The sequence below is a fragment of the Dendrobates tinctorius genome, unplaced genomic scaffold (assembly GCF_039654945.1).
Source record: "Dendrobates tinctorius isolate UK_male_01 unplaced genomic scaffold, ASM3965494v1 ptg000156l, whole genome shotgun sequence".
NCBI lineage: Eukaryota > Metazoa > Chordata > Amphibia > Anura > Dendrobatidae > Dendrobates > Dendrobates tinctorius.
In genome coordinates this window covers 27,641,808-27,663,430 of record NW_027361823.1, presented here as the reverse complement: position 1 = coordinate 27,663,430, position 21,623 = coordinate 27,641,808, and the positions used below count along the sequence as shown (strand labels likewise).

Below are 21,623 nucleotides of genomic sequence, written 5' to 3'. Positions count from 1 at the left end.
CTACCTTACATCTGTTTTCAGTTGACTATAAGACAAATTAAACATCCTCTCCGGCATTCACACGCTAAGAAAACATCGAATGGCAACTACAAACAGTTTAATCTATGAAAAGAATGAAGTAGTCCGACATCAGCACACTACTCCTCTTTGTTTTATTTTTACCTCTCCTTTTATCAGCCACGAATATCGCTAGACGCAGGACAAAGATAACAATTTTATTTATTGAAATAAAACAAGAGGTCACAACTTTTTTTTAGCAGTTAAAGACATTCTATGAGAAAAGATAAAAGTGTGTAGAGAAAATAATAAAGCAGTACATGTGCTCTAGTGTCAAAATACGCCGGTGATGATCAATTAGAATAAAATAATAGTCACTAATGTCATACTTCTGTTATACACATGAGCTGGAATTATTTTCAACAATGTTGGGAAAAAAAGAAGGAACGTATTTTGAAGGGGTTGTCCACCTTCGGGGATATTTTCTTTTTTTTGGCTTAATTGCATGAATTTTGAGCTACAAATGATTTTGACAAGCCTTTCATTAAACAATTTGCACCATTTGGGATCTATAGCCTCTGTGTTGCAGCATGATTCGGACCGGACGATTGCAGCCAGGTATATTTTTCTCTGAAACGCTCTGTGTGTACATCGACAAACATCTGTCAATCACAGTTTCAGAGTAAAATATACCTGCTTGCATTCCTGTAGCCAGGCTTTGATTCATGCTGCTCATGATTTGGGCAGTATGAATACATTGCCAAGTTCCCTTTAATTCTCTTTGGGACCAATGCAGATTGCCTAGAACTGTTCTGGGCGGTCTTGTCAAAGAGATCAAGGTAGAAAGAATCTTGGGGCCAGATTCATTGAGACTTGCACTGTGCACGCCGATCTCAATGAAGGAGTATGCAGGGGTAGGATGAGCATGCAGGAGTAGGATGAGCATGCAGGAGTAGGATGAGCATGCAGGAGCAGGATGAGCATACAGGAGTAGGATGAGCATACAGGAGTAGGATGAACAAGCAGGTGTAGGATAAGCATGCATGAGTAGGATGAGCATGCACTAGGATGAGCATACAGGAGTAGGATGAGCATGCAGTAAGATGAGCATGTAGGAGTAGGATGAGCATGCAGTAGGATGAGCATGCAGGAGTAGGATGAGCATACAGGAGTAGGATGAGCATGCAGTAAGATGAGCATGCAGGAGTAGGATGAGCATGCAGTAAGATGAGCATGCAGGAGTAGGATGAGCATAAAGGAGTAGGATGAGCATGCAGTAAGATGAGCATGTAGGAGTAGGATGAGCATACAGGAGTAGGATGAGCATACAGGAGTAGGATGAGCATACAGGAGTAGGATGAGCATACAGTAAGATGAGCATGTAGGAGTAGGATGAGCATACAGGAGTGGGATGTGCATACACGAGTAGAATGAGCATACAGGAGTAGGAGGAGCATACAGAACAAGGATGAACATGCAGGTGTAGGATGAGCATGCAGTAGGATGAGCATGTAGGAGTAGGATGAGCATGCAGTAGGATGAGCATGCAGGAGTAGGATGAGCATGCAGGAGTAGGATGAGCATGCAGGAGTAGGATGAGCATGCAGGAGTAGGATGCACCTAATTCATAACAAGGTTCATGCCACTGAATGAAATAGGTGCATCTTACTGTGCTGTGTGTCGCTGCCAGGAATGTACTCAAGTGCCCTTCTGGTAAAATTTATGCTAATAGGCAAAGCTGGTGGTGACTGGTGTGATATTGCCCAAAGTTGCAACATTTTAGCGCAATTTCCAGGTTGCACCCAAATTTTGTAACTTTCTAAGGGATTCTACACCAGAATTTTGGTGTAACTAATGAATCGGATCCTTGGTCTGTGTGCCCACAATCATTTTTGACTCTGCATATTTTTGCTAAACCAAAAACGTGACATCTTACAGTTCCAGCAAAATGGATGGGATTTATAGAAATATCATGTCCACTGTGTATTTTTTTTTTTTCACTAAGCATAAACTGCCTTGCGTGTTTCAGATTCGCAATTTGTCCATTTCTCTTGCGGGTACGCCAGTGCAGATTTTTCCCATAGACTTGCATTAGATGCGGGAAAATCAACAGGGAAAAGATGCACATGTGCCTTTAGTGCATTTCTGCTGCGGAAATGCTCTAAAGATGCATGTAATCTGCACATGACCTACATTAATAACAATTTGTCAAAGCCACATACCAGGAAGTATCAAAAACAAGGCGGCTTTATTTATAACGTGACATACCAACGAGAGACAAAAATGCAGCATCAAAAATGGGCAGAAATGTGATGCCGGGGAGCGATGAAGCAAGCAGGAGGGTGTCGTCGCAAGAAGATGGGAGGCGCCTATCGAACCGGACCGCCCCCCCGGGGGAGTATAATAAAACTTAGTTTTCTTCTCTTTCAAGTCGGATCAGGGGCTTATATATAGCATTATAGAATAATGTAGGTAAGCCCTGAAAGGCGGTGGCCGCAGCTTATAGCGGCAAAACGAGGTGACAGGTGCACTTTAATGTTTCATTTTCTTTTAATATAGTTTCCAGCTTATTCCATTTTATGTAGTATTTTATCACCTTCCAAACTAGATGTAAAATTAAGATTTTTTTTCAAACTGCTGAATACCCAGTGCCGTCTCTGCAACCTCGGTGTGCACGCCTGTTATTATTGATGGTGACCGCTCCATTGTGCCACGTTACGTGATGACACATTTGTAGACATTCCACTTAGATTGTTATAAACAAAACTAAACAAAGCCTATATACATATTTTATTCTGCATCCCACATTAACCTTTCTTATTCATCTCCACGGTACAATCAGTACTTAGCAACTAAAATGCTATTGTTCAGGAAGGTGCATTATATTCCATACAAAAACATCACAATGAAATGTCATTTTCCGTCAAACATAATGGCTTAAAAAAAAATAAAACTCAATGAAAACACAGTTGCCTCATACTGTTAAACAGCTGAAGTGTTATAGTGCAGGAAATGTCACCAGTGATCCGGGCTCTGAGCTGAGGCCTCTGGAAGCATTTCTTGAAAATTAACTTATTACTCTTCCTAGTTAAAGATGGTAACCTCAAGGTGCATTGAAGGATCAGCCCCAGTGACCAACAAACCTAACACTACAAAGAGGCGGATTCACAATGACCTATTTAATCATGTAAAAGGTTTTTTTTCTTTTCCAGAAACAGCGCCACTCTTGCCTCACTGGCAGTGTGTGGTATTGCATCTCAGCCACTTACACATAAACCCCAATGTTCATACTTAGGCTATCAGTACTATTTTGTGATCTGTAGGAGCAGTGGAAGTAAGAAAAACACCTTGGGGTGCTTAAAAAATAGGCCAAACCATCAAAATATACAGGGTAAAACCCCTTCTCTGCGCACAACAACAAAACCTATAAAACCAGGTAATTCTGATGTAGGTCTAAGCAGTCATGGCAGATAATGACATTTTCCCTTAGTTTTATTACATTTGGACATTAGTTTGGCCGAGCTTACAGAACAGGGCCGTAGATTAAAGAGGTTGTCCGTTACTTTTATATTAATGACCTACTTGTGGGATAGATCACTGTAAGAACGGTCGGGACCCAACTACAAACACCGCCTTGATAGCTGTAGATTTACAGGATTATTTTACTTGTATATTTTATATGGAAATATCAATAATACATTTTTTTTGCCGCATCTGTCCCTTCATAAACCCAAGAAATAAAAATCTTTCTTGGGTGTTTGTTTGATACTATGAAAAGAATGGGAGCACATGATTTGCAGTACCCAGCAGCAGCCAGTAGTCAGTGTAATGTGCTGCCCTGCTATAATGACCACTGTCCCGTACACAGGTGATCGATATAAAGTAGCGGGCAGCCTCACTGACTTATATTTTGTATTTCAGCTGAGAATAGTTCAACTTTTTATTAAAGAGAGCCTGTCATCAGATTTTCCCCATATAAAGTAATGCACCACCTTTAAGCCCTCTGTTACAGCATTGTATTATGCTGTTTGTATGACCCCAATCCCCTATGTAAGGCATAAAAAAGCCCTTTTATTATACTCACAAGTGGCGCGGTCTAGTCTGATGGGCATCTCTGGTCTTGATCCAGCACCTCCTCTCTTCCTACAATTGCCGTCCTCTTTCCCTGCTTCATGTGGATGACGTGTCCTACGTCATCCACACAGTGTCCCCCAATCGGTGTCCTGCGCAGGCGCACCTCTCTTTGTCCTGCTGTGGGCAGAGCTAATTACTATAGTGTGTATGCGCCAGGAAAGGCCAAAGAGCTCTGATGACCCGAACGTAAAGCCAGAACATGCGCACTACAGTACTTTGCTCTGTCGTCAGAAGGGCAGAGAGAAGTACGCCTGCTCAGGAGGTAGATGGGGGACACTGAGTGGATGACGTAGCACGTGTCTTCCACATGAAGCAGGGAAGGAAGATGGCAATTGTAGGAAAAGAGAAGGTGCCGGATCAATACCAGAGACGCCCCAAAAGTTATTTTTTGGGATCTGCAGAGGAGATTGGGGACTTACAAACAGCATACTAGAATTAGTTTACTGTGACCAAAATACTCTTTGTTTCATGTTAAATGGATTTTCCGCTTGGAAAACCCCAACTAGTTACAAAGATTGTTTGATAACAAATTGATCACAAGTGTTGTCTCCATGCCAGGATCCTGTGCTATCAGCTGTAATTTAGCTGTAAGTGCTCAGTTTATCTGCAATGCCCCCACAGCGGAAATGAAGCATTGCACAAGGCCCATTCACATTGATGGGCTGTTTGTGTCATACAGAACAGAACAGGTTCTTCAGAGCGAGAGAAGAGTTTTGTAACTGCTTTCCACTTCCAAATAAGAGACGAGGACGCCCTCTAATACCTATGAGTACCCTAATGAAATTGAGTTTTCTAAACTTGACAATCCCTTAATGTAAAGAAACAAGACATTCAGTCACTTGGCTCTAAACATTCAGTGATCAGATCACAGCCGCGGATTTTTTACACTTGACCTGCAGTAATGATGTTTTCACAGAACACTTGCCAACATTTAAAACTTATTTCCAGGGACACGGTGATGATAACTGGTGCTTGGAAACGAGCTCCATGTGAAAAGTCTTAGTTACTCACCGGTTAACGGTATTTTTCAGAGTCCATGACAGCACCACCTGAGAGAGGGGATCCGCCCTTCAGGAACAGGAAACCTACAGATACAAAAGGGCGGCACCTCTCCCACGCATCAGTTGGATTACAGAGCACAGAGGACCACAATGGTTAATAGCATAACTTATAAAATACTATACACGACTATTTAAATTACCCGTGTACGTATAAGAGGAAGGAGTGCACACCCAAAATAGACTAAAAGGGAGGGAATATACGGGTGCTGTCATGGACTCCGAAAAATACCGTTAACCGGTGAGTAATTAAGACTTTATCGGTCGTCCATGACAGCACCACCTGAGAGAATTACAGAGAGTAATAACTATTTAGGGAGGGACTACAGCCTGCAGCACCCTTATACCAAAAGAGAGGTCTGTGGAAGCACCCAGGTCTAGCCTATAATGACTATAAAAGGTGCTCGGAGAGGACCAAGTAGCCGCCTTACATATCTGGTCGATGGAGACTTCTGATCTCTCGGCTCACGAGGTCGCCATGGCTCTGGTGGAATGCGACCTCAGCTTCCCAGGTGGAGACCTGCCTTTTGAAGTGTATGCTACAGAAATTGCTTCTCTAATCCACCTGGCTAGTGTATTTTTTGACACTCTACAACCTTTCCTAGGGCCTTGGTGGGAAATAAATAGGGCATTATCTTTCTTCCAAGGATCGGTAGCTGCCAGATATTCTATGAGGCAATTCCTAACATCCAGGGTATGTAGTTTTTCTTCCTTCTCATTAGCTGGATTAGGGAGGAAGGATGGAAGGACTATTTCCTGAGTCCTATGAAAGTTAGAAACCACTTTAGGTAAGTACGCCGGATCAGGTCTGAGTATTACCCGTCCTAACCTGTATATAAGGAGGACGCCTAAATAATGCCTGGATGTCGCTTACTCTGCGAGCTGAGGTTAGAGCTACCAGGAAGGCTACTTTGAGGGACAGATTTTTAATGGAAGCTGATGAAATAGGTTCGAATGGAGCTTCCGTCATGGCCGTAAGGAATAGATTCAAGTCCCATGGCATGAATCTATCCTTCACTACTGGCCTGGACCTACCTGCTGCCTTAATGAACCTACGGATCCAGTAATTACCTGCGATGTTGCAGCTAAAGAGAGCCCCCAAAGCTGATACTTGTACTTTAAGAGTACTAGTGGAAAGTCCCATATCCAGACCTTTCTGAAGAAACTCTAAGATCTGATTTATTGGAGTTGAACCCCCAGCAACTATTTCAGAGCGCTGCAGGAACTTCTTCCAAATTCTAGCATAGATCTTGGTAGTAATGGCCTTCCTATTCTTAAGTAGGGTGTTAATCAAGTCTGGGGAGAAGTCTTTTTCTTTTAAGAGTGCCCGCTCAAACTCCACGCCGTCAGATGTAGGCCAGCCACCTGAGGGTGGAAGACTGGGCCGTGGGATAGGAGATCCGGGATGTCCGGAAGAACCCAAGGATCGGACACCGACATGGTCCTGAGGCATGAGAACCATGCCCTCCTGGGCAAAAATGGAGCAATGACTATGACCCTTGCTCTGTCTCTCTTGATTTTTCTCAACACCAAGGGTAGTAGCGATAGGGGAGGGAAGGCGTATGCTAGCCTGAAGTCCCGCTTTATCAGAAAGGCATCTACCGCCAGGGGGTTCTCTCTGGGATTTTGGGAGCAGAATAGTCTTAATTTCCTTGGTGGCGAAGAGATCTACCTCTGGCTGTCTCCATTTTTGTATAATCAGGTCGAAGATTGAATTGTTTAGGGACCATTCTCCTTGTTTTAGTAGGTTGCGGCATTTATGTCAACAGGACAAGGGATTCCCAGCCAGTCTCCCATGCCGGTACTGGCCCGGCCTCAAGCTGCTTAACGGCTGCGCTCTGACGAGGGCATGCACATTCAGCTTAGAATGGCTGTTCTGCTAGTTGGAACAACCGTTCTGCCACATTCCTCAGGGGTTTGGAACGAGTCCCACCTTGGTGGTTGACATAAGCCACTGTGACCTGATTGTCGGAGAACACTCGCACATGATGGCCCTGCAGATACATAAGTAACTTCTTAGCTGCCTGCTCTACTGCTGTCAGTTCTTTTCAAATTAGATGACATTTTTATCTGGTGATGGTCCCATAGGCCCTGGACTAGGACTTCACCCATATGAGCCCCCCAACCGGAAGGGCTAGCATCCGTAGTGACTATGGGGGATATGTCACACTCCCAGGGAACCCCTCTGGACAAATTATCCTTTTCTAGCCACCACTCTAGGGACTCCCTTGTGCTTCGGGACAAGGTTAGCTGGCCCTCCAAGTAACCTCCAAGGATTTTTTGATGCAGTAAGACCTCCCCTGTAGTGTTCTTAAATGAAACTGGGCCCACTGGACCACTGGATACAGGAGGAAAGGGAACCCAGAAGGGACATGGCTTTCCTGAGGGACATGGTGGGGTTATTGGCAGCGTTTAGGATCTGATAGTGTAGGCGAACAAGCTTCTCCGGAGGCAGCCTGTTTCTCAATCTAGAATCAGGCCTAAAAATTGCTGAATTCTCATCGGCTGTAACCGAGATTTTTTGATATTAAGCAGCCAACCTAACCGCTCTAGGGCCGACATTGCCCTCTGTAGCTGTTCCTTACAATGTTTTGCCGTTTTCCCTATAATCAGGAAGTCATCTAAGTAGGGGACTACTAGAATGTTAGATTCACGTAGATGGGCCATAACTTCCTTCCACTACTTTAGTAAACACCCGGGGAGCGACTGCCACCCCAAAGGGGAGGGCCGCATATTGGAAATGTTCAACTGACCCATTTAACTGAACCGCTACTCTGAGGAAGCGCTGATGGGCTGTATGAACGGGTATATGGTAGTATGCATCTTTTAAATCTACCACCACCATAAAGCAGTTTTGAAACAACAACTTTATTGTTGAATTGATTGTTTCCATTTTGAACGGCCGTATAACCAAGAAATCGTTTGAGGGACTTGAGATTAATTATAGTCCTAAAGGAGCCGTCTGGCTTGCGGACCAGGAACAGAGGGGAGTAGAAACCTTTCCCCCTTTCTCCCTCTGGAACCATAGTCAGGACTTTCTTGTGGCAAAGCTCATGAACCTCGGCCTCCAGGGCAGCTTGTTCTGATGTGGAAGACCTGAGAGGGGTGACCTTAAATCGATCTAGGGGAACCCGGGTGAACTCTAGTCGTAAACCCGCAGCTATCACCCCCAGTATCCAGTTGCTGCTAGAGATCAGCGACCAGGCTGGGTAGAAGGCAGCTAGTCTCCCCCCACAGCATCTAGTCATTGGGGCGGTTTTTTAGTGTCACGTGATGGACATTCCTGGCGCCCCCCTCCTCCGAACATAAAACCTGTACCTCTCCTTTTGTCGTCCCATCTGCCCTGATCTCTGGACGGCCTTCTATGGAAATATCCTTTCCTGGTGAAGGGGCGTCTATAAGAAGGATTCGGGAGGCTGGGGAACTTCTTTTTATCGTTCCCGGCTTTCTCTAAAAGTTCGTCCAGGACGGGGCCAAACAGATATTCCCCTCATATGGAATGGAGCAGAGTCGTGACCTGGCCTGGATATCTACTGGCCAGCATTTTAACCAGAGGGCCCTTCGAGCTGCGTTTGATAACCCAGCTGATCTAGCCGCCATCCTTGCCGAGTCTGCTGAGGCATCAGCCAAGAAAGTCGCAGCACTCTGGATGATCGGTAGAGTTTTCCGACTGGATGCTCTTGGGGCTCCGTCCTTCAGATGGGAATCTAGTTGATCTAGCCAGACCATCACGGATCTGGCTATACAAGTGGCAGCTATCGCTGGTCTTAGGGCGCCTGCTGACATCTCCCATGTTCCCTTTAGAAAGGAATCCGCTTTTTTATCCAGCGGGTCTTTTAAGGAGGCCATATCATCGAACGGTATGGAGGACTTTTTGGAGGCTTTGGCTACTGCCGCGTCCAGCTTAGGGGCCTTATCCCATCTGTTTACCACTGGGTCATCAAATGGGTACCTCCGTTTGAAGGCAGGTGGTAAGGAGCCCCTTTTTTCGGGTCTCTTCCATTCCCTTTCTATCAGGCTCTGGACCTTATCATTTAATGGAAAAAGCTTTGTGTTTCCTGGGATCTAGAGCTCCGAACATTACCTGTGCCGAAAGCTCTGGCTTTGAGTCTGCTACTGCCATGGTGGACCTTATTGCTTTAACTAGCTTGTCCATCTGGTCTAATGGGAAGCAGAATCGGCTTGAGTCTTCATCCGAAGAGGATGAAGTGGAGGCCGGGGAATCCGAGGAGTAATTGTTCCTAGGGGCAGCTGAGGACTCCGACCCTGATAAACTAAATTCTCTCCCCCTAGAAGAGTCCCTTTTAGATAGGGCTTTCATCTCTGTCCCTGTAAGGATGGGGGAGAGTGCAAGGGCCTGTCAGTCTATGCCTGGGCCCCCGTCCCTTTCCAACCCCTACCGTCTGTCGCACACATGACTGACATAGTCTTTTGGGGTGGCCGTCTGGTAAGGGGCAACTACAGAGCGCACATTCCCTGTGCTTCTGTTTTACTGTAGCTTTCCTCCCCTGCGAAACCAGCATAAGGGAACACTGCATCAGGGTACATTCACGGAGATCTCTTACCCATGCAGATGAGGCAGGTACCGGATCACGGAGGGAGGCAGGGGGAATCCTTTAGACTGGAGGAACTTCTGCGGCTCTGCTCACTCGTCCGCTTCCACTCGTATGAGGCTTCACCGAGGCCTCCTTCTGTGGGTGCTCCTGCACGTCCTGCTGCTCTATGGGGGTTCTGTCATCCATCGCTGGGCCTTCAGAAGCACCCCGGCAGCATCACCTCCTGCCCTTTAAGGCCTCCCAGTATCCGGTCAGCAGGGCACTGGCGCGGCACCTCCCCCAGGAACCCTCCCGCAACCTTCCCCCGCATGAACCGTCCCCCCCCACCGCCTCGGGTACCGCGCGTCCCCCCGGATCGCCGCGCACACGCGGCGCACACTAGGAAGGCGGCCGGCACCCGACTTCCGGTTTTGGCGTTCCCGGCCCCGCCCCTTCCACCGCGTCACTTCCGCCGCGCGTCAGAGGCCGCGGGAGCGCGCGGAAAGGAGCCGGCACGGCGCCCCCGGCTCCGGTATGCCCGCCGCCCCCATGCGCGCCAGCCTGCGCTTGGCGACCGGACGCAACTGCCGACCTGGCAGGAGGGGGTTTGAGACCGGACCCCGGGGGAAAATGCATCAGGAGGGGCCTGCATACATACCTGGTGCCCGCATTCTGGAGACGGCTGTCCACCGGACCCTTTGCTCCGCCTGCTCTAACCACTGCCGTGGCGACCTACCCGGCCCCACCGTGGCGCTTCCAGGTACCCCGAGCTTGACCGAGGTAGGAGATCCCCCCGCTACCTGAGTCGGTCAGCCGGCCTGGGAATCCCTCGACGACTCCATGATGGACGATCTGAAGGAAGTCCCGTCCTCTAGGAACAGGAAACCAACTGATGCGTGGGAGAGGTGCCGCCCTTTTGTATCTGTAGGTTTCCTGTTCCTGAAGGGCGGATCCCCTCTCTCAGGTGGTGCTGTCATGGACGACCGATAAAGTCCTGGTGAGTGTACGTCAAACTAGGAGCATCAACATTTAGTTTTAGCTCCAAAATTTGGTGTTTATTAATTTCACAATTTAATTACACAGGGTTCAGCTCCTTTCATGCTATTGTTGAATTCCAGTACTATTATGAAATGATTTGGCGCAGAATTTTGGACCCAACAATAAAACGACGTTCACAGCAGGAGGTAACTTATTTCTCATTCAGTCATGATTTTGGAACCATTACTAACTTTGTTATTATAAAGACTCTTGACCCTTTTTTTTCTAATCATAAGATAACCCTTTCAATAATTTATAGGGTTTTTCACTTCCAGTGTTCTGCCCTCTCAATTTGTAATAATGCTACGTTGGGAAACTCTTACAATAAAACAATGCATTGAGGGAGTTCTACTAAGAGTAATCAACTAAAAGGTCACGTCTAACATCAGCGAATAGATGTTGTATATACACACAGGTGCGTCTCACAAAATTAGAATATCATCAAAAAGTTAATTTATTTCAGTTCTTCAATATAAAAAGTGAAACTCATTATCTAGTCATTACAAACAGAGTGATCTATTTCAAGTGTTTATTTCTGATAATGTTGCTGATTATGGCTTACAGCCAATGAAAACTCAAAAGTCATTATCTCACTAAATTAGAATACTTTATAACACCAGCTTGAAAAAATGATTTTAAAATCCGAAATGTTGGCCTACTCTAATGCATGTTCAGTAAATGAACTCAATACTTGGTCGGGGCTCCTTTTGCATCAATTACTGCATCAATGTGGCGTGGCAAGGAGGCGATCAGCCTGTGGCACTGCTGAGGGGTTATGAAAGCCCAGGTTGCTTTGATAGCAGCCTTCAGCTCGTCTGCATTGTTGGGTCTGGTGTCTCTCATCTTCCTCTTGACAATACCCCATAGATTTTCTATGGGGTCAAGGTTAGGTGAGTTTGCTGGCCAATCAAGCACAGTGATACTGTTGTTCTTAAACCAGGTATTGGTACTTTTGGCAGTGTGGACAAGTGCCAAGTCCTGCTGGAGAATGAAATTTCCATCTCCAAAAAGCTTGTCGTCAGAGGGAAGCATGAAGTGCTCTAAAATTTCCTGGTAGATTGCTGCGCGGACTTTGGTCTTGATAAAACACAGTGGACCTACACCAGCAGATGACATGGCTCCCCAAACCATCACTGATTGTGGAAACTTCACACTAGACCTCAAGCAGCTTGGATGGTGGCCTCTCCACTCTTCCTCAAAACTCTGGGACCTTGATTTCCAAATGAAATGCAAAATTTACTTTCATCTGAAAACAACACCTTGGACCACTGAGCAACAGTCCAGTTCTTTTTCTCCTTGGCCCAGGTAAGACGCTTCTGGTGTTGTCTATTGGTCATGAGTGGTTGACAGAAGGAATGCGACACTAGCCCCCTGAATGTCCTTTTCTTAACAATCCTTTCAAGGCTGCGGTTATCCCGGTTGCTTGTGCACCTTTTTCTACTACACTTTTTCCTTCCACTCAACTTTCCATTAATATGCTTGGATACACCACTCTGTGAACAGCCAGCTTCTTTAGAAATTACCTTTTGTGGCTTACTCTCCATGCGGAGTGTGTCACTGGCTGCCTTCTGGACATCTGTCAAGTCAGCAGTCTTCCCATGATTGTGGAGCCTACTGAAACAGACTAAAGGACCTTTTTAAATGCTTAGGAAGCTTTTGGAAGTAACATAGTAGCATAGCAACATAGTTTTGAAGGCTGAAGGAAGACCTTATGTCCATCTAGTTCAGCCTATTTTTAGTGCAGCTGTTCTGCATTGTTGATCCTGGGGAAGGCAAAAAACCCACAGAGTAGAAGCCAATTTTCTCCATAGGGAAAAAAATTCCTTCCCCTAAGCTGGGTCAACCATCTACCTATAATATTATGTTATTCGTAACCTTCTATACTGTTACTCACAAGAAAAGCATCCATTCCTTTCTTAAATTCATTCAGTGAGTTAGCCATCACCACTTCCCCAGGAAGAGAATTCCAGAGCCTCACTGCTCTTACCGTGAAGAACCCTCTTCTATGCTGGTGCAGAAATTGTCTTTCCTGCAAACGAAGAGACTGGCCCCTTGTTCTTGTCACAGTCCTTGGTACAAACAGTTCATTGAAGAGATCTCTGTATTGCCCTCTGATATACTTTTTTGTTAGTTATTCTAAGTTACTGAGATAATGACTTTTGGGTTCTCACTGGCTGTAAGCCATAATCATCAGAAATAATGGCTTGAAATTAACACTTGAAATAGATCACTCTGTTTGTAGTGACTCTATATAATATATGAGTTTTACTTTTTATATTCAATTAACTTTTTGATGAAATTCTAATTTTGTGAGAAGCACCTTTAGATGTACTGATGTCTAATTTATCATTTGGATGTATTATGGAGAAATTACTATAAAATAACTTAAAATTAGTGCAACGGCAATAAAAAAATACAAAAAATTCCTTTTCTTATTAACTATGTATGTAAATTACAGGAAGGTAGTGGATACAGAGAATCACTGATTACCTCTGAATCTTCAGTTTTTGCTGCTGCATCCTTCTCTTTCTTTGTCTTTTGGCCTTCAGGTTTAATACGCTTTGCGCTGCACAGTTTTGTTTTCGTCTCTACTTCTGGGGAATTGCCTTCTGGTTTTCGAGGCTTGACGGGAGGTAGCGGTTTGTCTTCCTCTCCGTTGATAAACCTTTCGTAGGGTAGGATTAATCTAAATAAACAAGAAAAATGCATTAGTTCCTCATTGCAAATGCATTTGAAAGAATTATTGAATACGCACTTCAAAATACTTGTATATCCAGATGGCATATTGTGGGATAATTAGATTTTTTTTTTACTGCTCCTGTGAATAAAGAAAGTATCTTTACTAATGTAATAATAGTCTGCAAAGAACTATATTCAATACTATTTGCAGTGGCGAACCGTAATATGGTACTGCATATGTTCTCCTGTATACTGCCTATAATGATCGGCAGATGGCAAGATGACCTAATACTCCAAGGTATAACATCTACAACGAAGATGATCACAGATACCGATAGACCAGCGCTACGGCCGACCCAGCCAATAACCAGCCATCTTTTAAGCCAATGCAAACAATTTATATGAATTCTAACTGAGTCAAAAAACAGTAAATTCCTATAATTATACTGATACAGTAGGTTCTCCTCACACAAGCCAGAAGTGGTCTTCACCAATGAATCTTCCCGCTTAAAAAACTGCCCAGTCTCAAAATAGTTACTCACTTCTTATGAACCGATTTCTATATTCATTTTTATTCAATAAATGCTAATGTCACATTATTAAAACATGACAGCCATACCCACCTAATGCACAAGGCCATATCATGGCTCTGAACAGCCTCTGGAGGAAATGTATGGTATTCAACCATCATATTGTATGGCTTAGGTTTCTTAAGGAGGCACAAGGTGGTTAGCACAACACCATATAGATGGTGTAGCTGGACATGGAGGCCTATGACGCCATAGTTGAGGCAACAGGATCTAATGTGCAGTCATATGCCCTCCTGCCATGTGCAATGAGACACAACTCTAGCGAGGTACATGAATGATAATTTCATAAACTCGATTATGGAAAATAATTTCTAATCTGAGAATGTATAACCCACATCCACTAATCTCAATCATTTAACATACCCTGCCACAAAAGCCTCACCATTTCACGGTCTGGACATCCAGCTAGCGCACCTGCTAAGACTTAAAGTTTTCCATAGACGCTCATTTCCACACCGTAACTGAGCAGTGTTGATGACGTTATGACCCTGCACTGAGGTGGGTGCACGATCGTCAGGTATCGTGCAAGCCACCTTTTCTCATGAACAGGACATGAGCACAATACCTGCTTATCATGCATGTGTCACGACAGACTGTGGAGTTGCACCTTAATCAGGACCACTCAGTTTAGTATGCGGTAGTGAACGGCTTGGGACGATGTTGGATAACCCTTTTTAATAAATACCTATCATTTACATTTTTTAAAGGACTGGTTCTACCTATCATGTCTTGCAGATTCATGAGGGTCCGTGTCCTGAGACACAACTTGTCAGGAGGGCACGCAGAAAGCGCAGTCCAATACAAGTCCATGAGCCCATATTCCATGTACAGTGTCACAGACTTGTATTGAGACTGTACACTGCTGTGTTGAGTGTTCAGGCTGAAGTTCAGTGCGGTTTCAGAGAAGCTTTTTGAGCAATCATTGGTTGTCTCAGGATCTGGACCCTCCCTCACTGATCTGCAGGTCATATTTTGGTAGTATCTATTACTTAAAAAAAAAATTGTTGAAGATAGGTGTTGTCTGCTCTTGGGATACAAGTCTGCAGTTACCCTATTCTCCGGCGCCGGGCAGTCATGTGACTGTAAATATGTGATTTGCATACTTCTGGCCACATTAGGACTATACTTGCCTGGCCTCGCTCACTTCACTTGGTCCAGAGAATCATCTGAACTTGTCAACATCAATAGATTCCAACCAGCTTCTGTGTATGGAGTCCTTTGACTCCTTTGAGTCCTGATCGTTGTTGAGATAAAGGTTGGGAAATCTAAATTCAATCGCCAAACTTGATTGTTGAATGCGAGATAAGCCAGTGTCAGAGCAGTCTGGCAGCGGCTTTCTCCTTTCTTCCCACTGAAAGCACATGGATGCTCAGTCGGGCGTTGATGTGTGTGGCGGATACAGGAGAGATAGCTGCCAGACATTAAGGGAGCAGCTAACACAGATATAATCTTTACATTCCGGTTATCGATCCCCTGTACAGTAATGGCTGCACCAATATACCAAATCATACTATGGATAAGACAATAACATTTCACAACAGCCTTGCTTTTTTCCATCAGAAACCAAGGAACAGTCACTCTCGAGTCGTCCACATACTACCCGGGGATTTATGGCATTAAAACTTTAATCACAATTATAGAAAAACAAACACATTAAACAATGTACAATTCAATAATCTGTTTTCCAGTCATAGCCGAGTTCTTGATCTTAAAGGAGCACATAACTGTGTTATAATTAGAAGAGATGGATTAAATTACAATCTCAGTTTCAACTTCAATGATGATCTCTTTTTCTTTTTTTTTCTTCTTCCAAATACATTTGGCATGATTAATGAGTCACTGTGGGATTAATGCACAACTCAGCGACTTCTCAATATAAGGACTGTTATCCAGAACATTATGATGTTTTAAAGACAAATTAATTTAGCGAAGCCAAAGCTTTGTTTATAGGACGTGTATTCATCATAGAGAAAGCATGTTTCCATTACAGACAGGAGGGAAACAAAATGCAGCATAGAATTAAACGACATTTCCAAATTGTTTTACCAGCACTTTATTTTTTTTAGAGATGTGTGTTAAGTAGGTCGTTAAAGGGAATCTGCCACCCCTTTTTTCGAATATGAGCTGCCAGCACCTGCGCACTGCAGTATTCTGCTCTGCCCTCAACAGGGCAGAGCAGTGCGCCTGCGACGAAGCCAAGACAATAAGGAAAGAAGAGAACGGCATCGTATGAAAATGGGAGGCACCGGACCCCCCCCCGGTGAGTATAATACATAGTAACATAGTTAAGGTTGAAGGGAGACTTTAAGTCTGTCTAGTTCAACACATATCCTATCCTAACTTGCCCTAACATGTTGATCCAGAGGAAGGCAAAAAAAACCCCATGTGGCAAACAGTAAGCTTCACATTGGGGAAAAAAATTCCTTCCCGACTCCACATACGGCAATCAGACTAGCTCCCTGGATCAACGCAATATTAAGGAAATTAGTGTATATACCATGTAATATTATACTTTTCAAGAAAGGCATCCAGTCCCTTCTTAAATTTTATTAGGGAATCACTCATTACAACATCATATGGCAGAGAGTTCCATAGTCTCACTGCTCTTACAGTAAAGAATCCGCGTCTGTTAGTATGCTTAAACCTTCTTTCCTCCAGACATAGAGGATGCCCCTTTGTCCCCGTCACAGGTCTAAGAGTAAAAAGATTATTAGAAAGGTCTTGGTATTGTCCCCGTATATATTTATACATTGTAATAAGATCACCCCTAAGCCTTCGATTTTCCAAACTAAATAACCCCAAGTGTAATAACCTGTCTTGGTATTGCAGACCCCCTAGTTCCCTAATAACCTTGGTTGCTCTTCTCTGCACCCGCTCCAGTTCAGCTATGGCTTTCTTATACACCGGAGACCAGAACTGTACACAGTATTCTAAGTGTGGTCGCACTAGTGACTTATATAGAGGTAAAATTATGTTCTCCTCATGAGCATCTATGCCTCTTTTAATGCATCCCATTATTTTATTTGCCTTTGCAGCAGCTGCCTGACACTGGCCACTAAATGTGAGTTTGTCGTCGACCCATACACCCAGGTCTTTTTCAGTGACAGTTTTGCCCAGTGTTTTACAATTAAGCACATAATTAGACATTTTGTTCGCTCTACCCAAGTGCATGACCTTACATTTATCCCCATTAAAGCTCATTTGCCATTTATCAGCCCAAGCTTCTAGTTTACATAAATCCTCCTGTAATATAAAATTGTCCTCCTCTGTATTGATTACCCTGCAGAGTTTAGTGTCATCTGCAAATATTGAAATTCTACTCTCTATGCCCCCTACAAGGTCATTAATAAATATGTTAAAAAGAAGCGGGCCCAAAACTGACCCCTGTGGTACCCCACTGCTAACCATGACCCAGTCCGAGTGTGCTCCATTAATAACCACCCTTTGTTTCCTATCCCTGAGCCAGCTCTAAACCCACCTACACATATTTTCCCCTATCCCTATTGTTCTCATTTTATGTATCAACCTTTTGTGTGGCACCGTATCAAAAGCTTTTGAAAAGTCCATGTACACCACATCCACTGCATTCCCTTGGTTCAGTCCTGAACTTACCTCTTCATAAAAACTTATCAGATTAGTCTGACAGGAACGGTCCCTTGTAAACCCATGTTGATATTGGGTCTAAAGGGCCCTTTACACTAAGCGATATCGCTAGCATTATCGCTATAACGTTACTAGTTTTGTGACGCAGCAGCGATATTGCTAGCGATATCGCTATGTGTGATACTTACCTCCGACCGGCTCCCCCGCTGATTATCGCTGATCGCGCGAGAACGTCCTGGGCCATTTCTCGTCGGCCACTTCCTGCTGGGCTTCCTGCTGTGGCGAGGAGCGACGCGTGGACGCAGGCGGGAGGACATCTTCATCGCCGCGTCTGACAGGTAAGTAGCGACCCCCGACCGCTGCTATGTCGTTGGTGAGATCTGCATGGTTGGCAGCTCACTAGCGACCACTTAGCAATGCACCAGCGATCCTGACCGGGTCATATCGTGGTTGGGATCGCTGGTGCATCGCTAAGTGTAACGGTACCCTTACTGTTTTTTCTTCTCTTTCAGGTTACATCAGGGGCTTATCTACAGCATTACAGAATGCTGTAGATAAGCCCCTGATGTCGGTGCCAGCAGCTCATATTCGAAAAAAGAGGTGACAGATTCCCTTAAAATGTCCACACGCGGTACGTATGCAAAAAAAGGACAAATACTAATATCAACGTGATAGTTCACAAGAACGTTTTTAACACGGACCGATAGTCTCCGTGTAAAAAATCGCAGCATGCACCATTTTGTTCCGGTTGAGACTCGCCCAGAATAAGTCAATTAGTGCACAAAAAAAGGATCACACGTTTTACCATCCATACGTCATACACTTTTTACAAATCCATTACAATTATAAAGATCAGAAAACTTTATTATTTATTAAATTATTCATGAAAACTTGTGTGCCACATAGATGTACAAAATGGACATGTGCCTGAGACACAGACGTAAAAAATGGGCAGTCGGAAATAAAAAATGGACAGTCGGAAATAAAAAATGGACATGTGGAAACATTACTAGTGGAAAAATTTCATTTTTTTCTGGATGAAATACAGACAGTTTTGCATTCGTTAATGTGAATCCGGCCTTAGGGCTCATTCAGATGAGCGCATCATAAGGACATTTGCTCACAGTATGTATCCCGCACCACGCACTCTTACTATAGCCAGTGCACACCACTGAGCCTCAGCATTTTTTCAGCTATAACATGTTAGAAGTGTCATGTATCCTAATGCACTATTGCGGTAAGATCTGGCACTGGTTTGCACATGCCATAACCACATAACATATTCTCTGGTGCATGTATATCCAAACGTGCGCAGAGGTGAAATGTTGAGGGCTTCCTGCACCTTCAGCTGCCGATGTCGTTGGCAAATACTTTCAATGCGCAAAATGCTGCTCAAAAAAGTTGAAAAACTGCACATTAAGAGGAACATGTTAACATTTTATCTATGGTTTGACCTCAAATATTCGTTATAACCGCAGCTATAATAAGACTTAGGTCAAGGTCTGAAGAACTTATCATATCATCCGTATGTCAGCTTTTTACGCTTGTGTGACACCCAGGTGGCGTTTGTATTTATACATCAACAACTTAAAATGTTCATGAATAAATACAGTTCCTTGAAGGTTAATATTGGCAAAGTGTCCGTAAAAATCAGACGTAACACGGATTATCCATATTGGATTTTATTTTATTTATTTTTGTTTGACCATAGACTTGATTGTCCGTGTGTCGTCCGATATATATGGCAGAAAGACCTGGATCCACGGTCATCTAAACGACCCTTTTGGATTACATTGGTCAGTGTGCATGGTGTGAACGAGCCTTTATAGAAACAATATATAGCAATCTGTCTTAATTGCGCTCTAATTTTGTAGCCCTAGAAATAACGGCGGTTAAAATTTTAGGGGATATTGTAAACGACACTTCCGCTCTTCATCTGTGCTCGCTGTCACAAGTTACGCAAGAATCAGCCATCGGGAACATAACTGACGGCAGGCGCATGCGCTGACATTGTGTGTGTAAGAACGTAACATGAATTATGTTCTGTAGCCCGGGGATTGGCAGTCGGCCAGTGAGGCTAAACAGAGCCCAGGGGGAATATCCATCCTCAGATCCCATTACAAACTGAGTTTAAACATGTTACAGCTGCTGAAACTGTAAACTGTTCCCTCTATGAAGACTTACCAAAATAATACATGGCTGCCAAATACCGGCCTCCCGCTGTAATATTACAAGTCATATTTACATGTTAGGAAGGATAGAAAAACACGGGGGGCTGCGTACAAGATTAGGGCATAGACTTATTCTAACATCCCCTGTTTTCTGAAGAATATTGCAAAAATATAAATTTTATAAGCTTTAATAAAAATATACCAGACTTTCAGCTTACATTATATTGCCACACACTGCAGAGAACTGGCTGTGGATTTTGGTTTTCTTGGGCACGGCCTATAATATGGGGAATACAATGGGACTGAATGAGACAGCCAAGTACAGTACCTGGTGGTCTCTGTGAACCCCCATAGAAATTAAAAGGAACAGCAAAGAGGGTATTCCACCACTACTCCATTCAAGCCCCACGTCAACGCATGGGGATGAGTGAGGAGGGATGGGGTCTGGACGCTCAGATATAAAGGTCGGTAGGAGTCCCAGTGATGGACCTTCCTTGTCATCAGACACTTATCACCTATGTCGTGGATGTCTATAGTGGGAAAACCCATTAAAATCAATTCCAGACTTATTTTATTTGATTCCTAATGCGCAAGAATATTTTTTAAATAAGACCAGTCAGCAGGTCAAAAGTGACCAGATTTTACTCTTATTTTATTCCTACTACTCCCCAAAGTATTAAGGGTTTTTTCCCCCTTTTTAAATTTAGTGTGCACAATATACTAATTTCTATGGTCTTTACCAAGAGGGTATTGCACCCAGGATTCTCCAGGGGCATTTATTAGGCTGCTCTGCATAACTATCCTGTGAGCAATACCCCCTTGTAAAGGCCTAAAATTAGAATATTGGGCACCCCAAATAAAAAGGCCCATATCTCTGGAACCATATCTGTGGGATTAGAAAAAAAAAATACTTGGGAGCATAGTCAGAATAAGGTACAAGCAAAAGTTGGCCTCTTTTGACCTGGTGACTGGACCTCTGTAATAGGGTTGTAACAGTGTAAGCTTCTCATTATGGTCTTTAAAGTGTATTTGTCTCCTGATTTCACAATACAAACAGGATGCATTTATTATTAAATAAATCTCTTATACCTGATGGCGCTGCACTAGATACAGTCTCTACCCACCCAGCCTGCCAGCTGCAGCTTTACTGAGCAGTGTGAGATACTAATAGATACAGTGTGTATACTAATAGATAACAGACTGAATATGAGTCAACAGTGTGATGCAGCAGCAAAAAAGGCAAATGCAATTCTAGGATGTATTAACAGAAGCATACAGTCTAGATCACGTGAAGTCATTATTTCCCTCTACTCCTCTTTGGTCAGACCTCATCTGGAATATTGTGTCCAGTTTTGGGCACCACATTTTAAAAAAGACATCAACAAACTGGAGCAAGTTCAGAAAAGAGCGACCAGAATGGTGACCGGTCTGCAAACCCTGTCTTATGAGGAAAGGTTGCAGGATTTGGGAATGTTTAGTTTGCAAAAGAGAAGACTGAGAGGAGACTTAATAGCTGTCTACAAATATCTAAAGGGCTGTCACATTGTAGAAGGATCAACTTTATTCTCATTTGCACAAGGAAAGACTAGAAGCAATGGGATGAAACTGAATGGGAGGAGACACAGATTAGATATTAGAAAAAACTTTTTGACAGTTAGAGTGATCAGTGAGTGGAACAGGCTGCCACGAGAAGTGGTGAGTTCTCCTTCAATGGAAGTCTTCAAACAGAGGCTGGACAGACATCTGACTGGGATGATTTAGCGAATCCTGCTTTGAGCAGGGGGTTGGACCAGATGGCCCAGGAGGTCCCTTCCAACT

At 44.0% G+C, this 21,623-nt stretch overlaps 1 protein-coding gene across 3 annotated transcripts in view; it reads right to left on the bottom strand.

Annotated features, from left to right (window-relative positions):
- Positions 1-21,623, bottom strand: part of ARID5B (AT-rich interaction domain 5B) — a 354,406-nt gene that overhangs the window by 7,423 nt on the left and 325,360 nt on the right. For all 3 annotated transcript variants that reach the window (XM_073548292.1, XM_073548293.1, XM_073548294.1), the window contains one exon: positions 13,253-13,448. In XM_073548292.1, the coding sequence (XP_073404393.1) occupies positions 13,253-13,448 (196 nt within the window). The remainder of the gene's footprint in view (positions 1-13,252; positions 13,449-21,623) is intronic.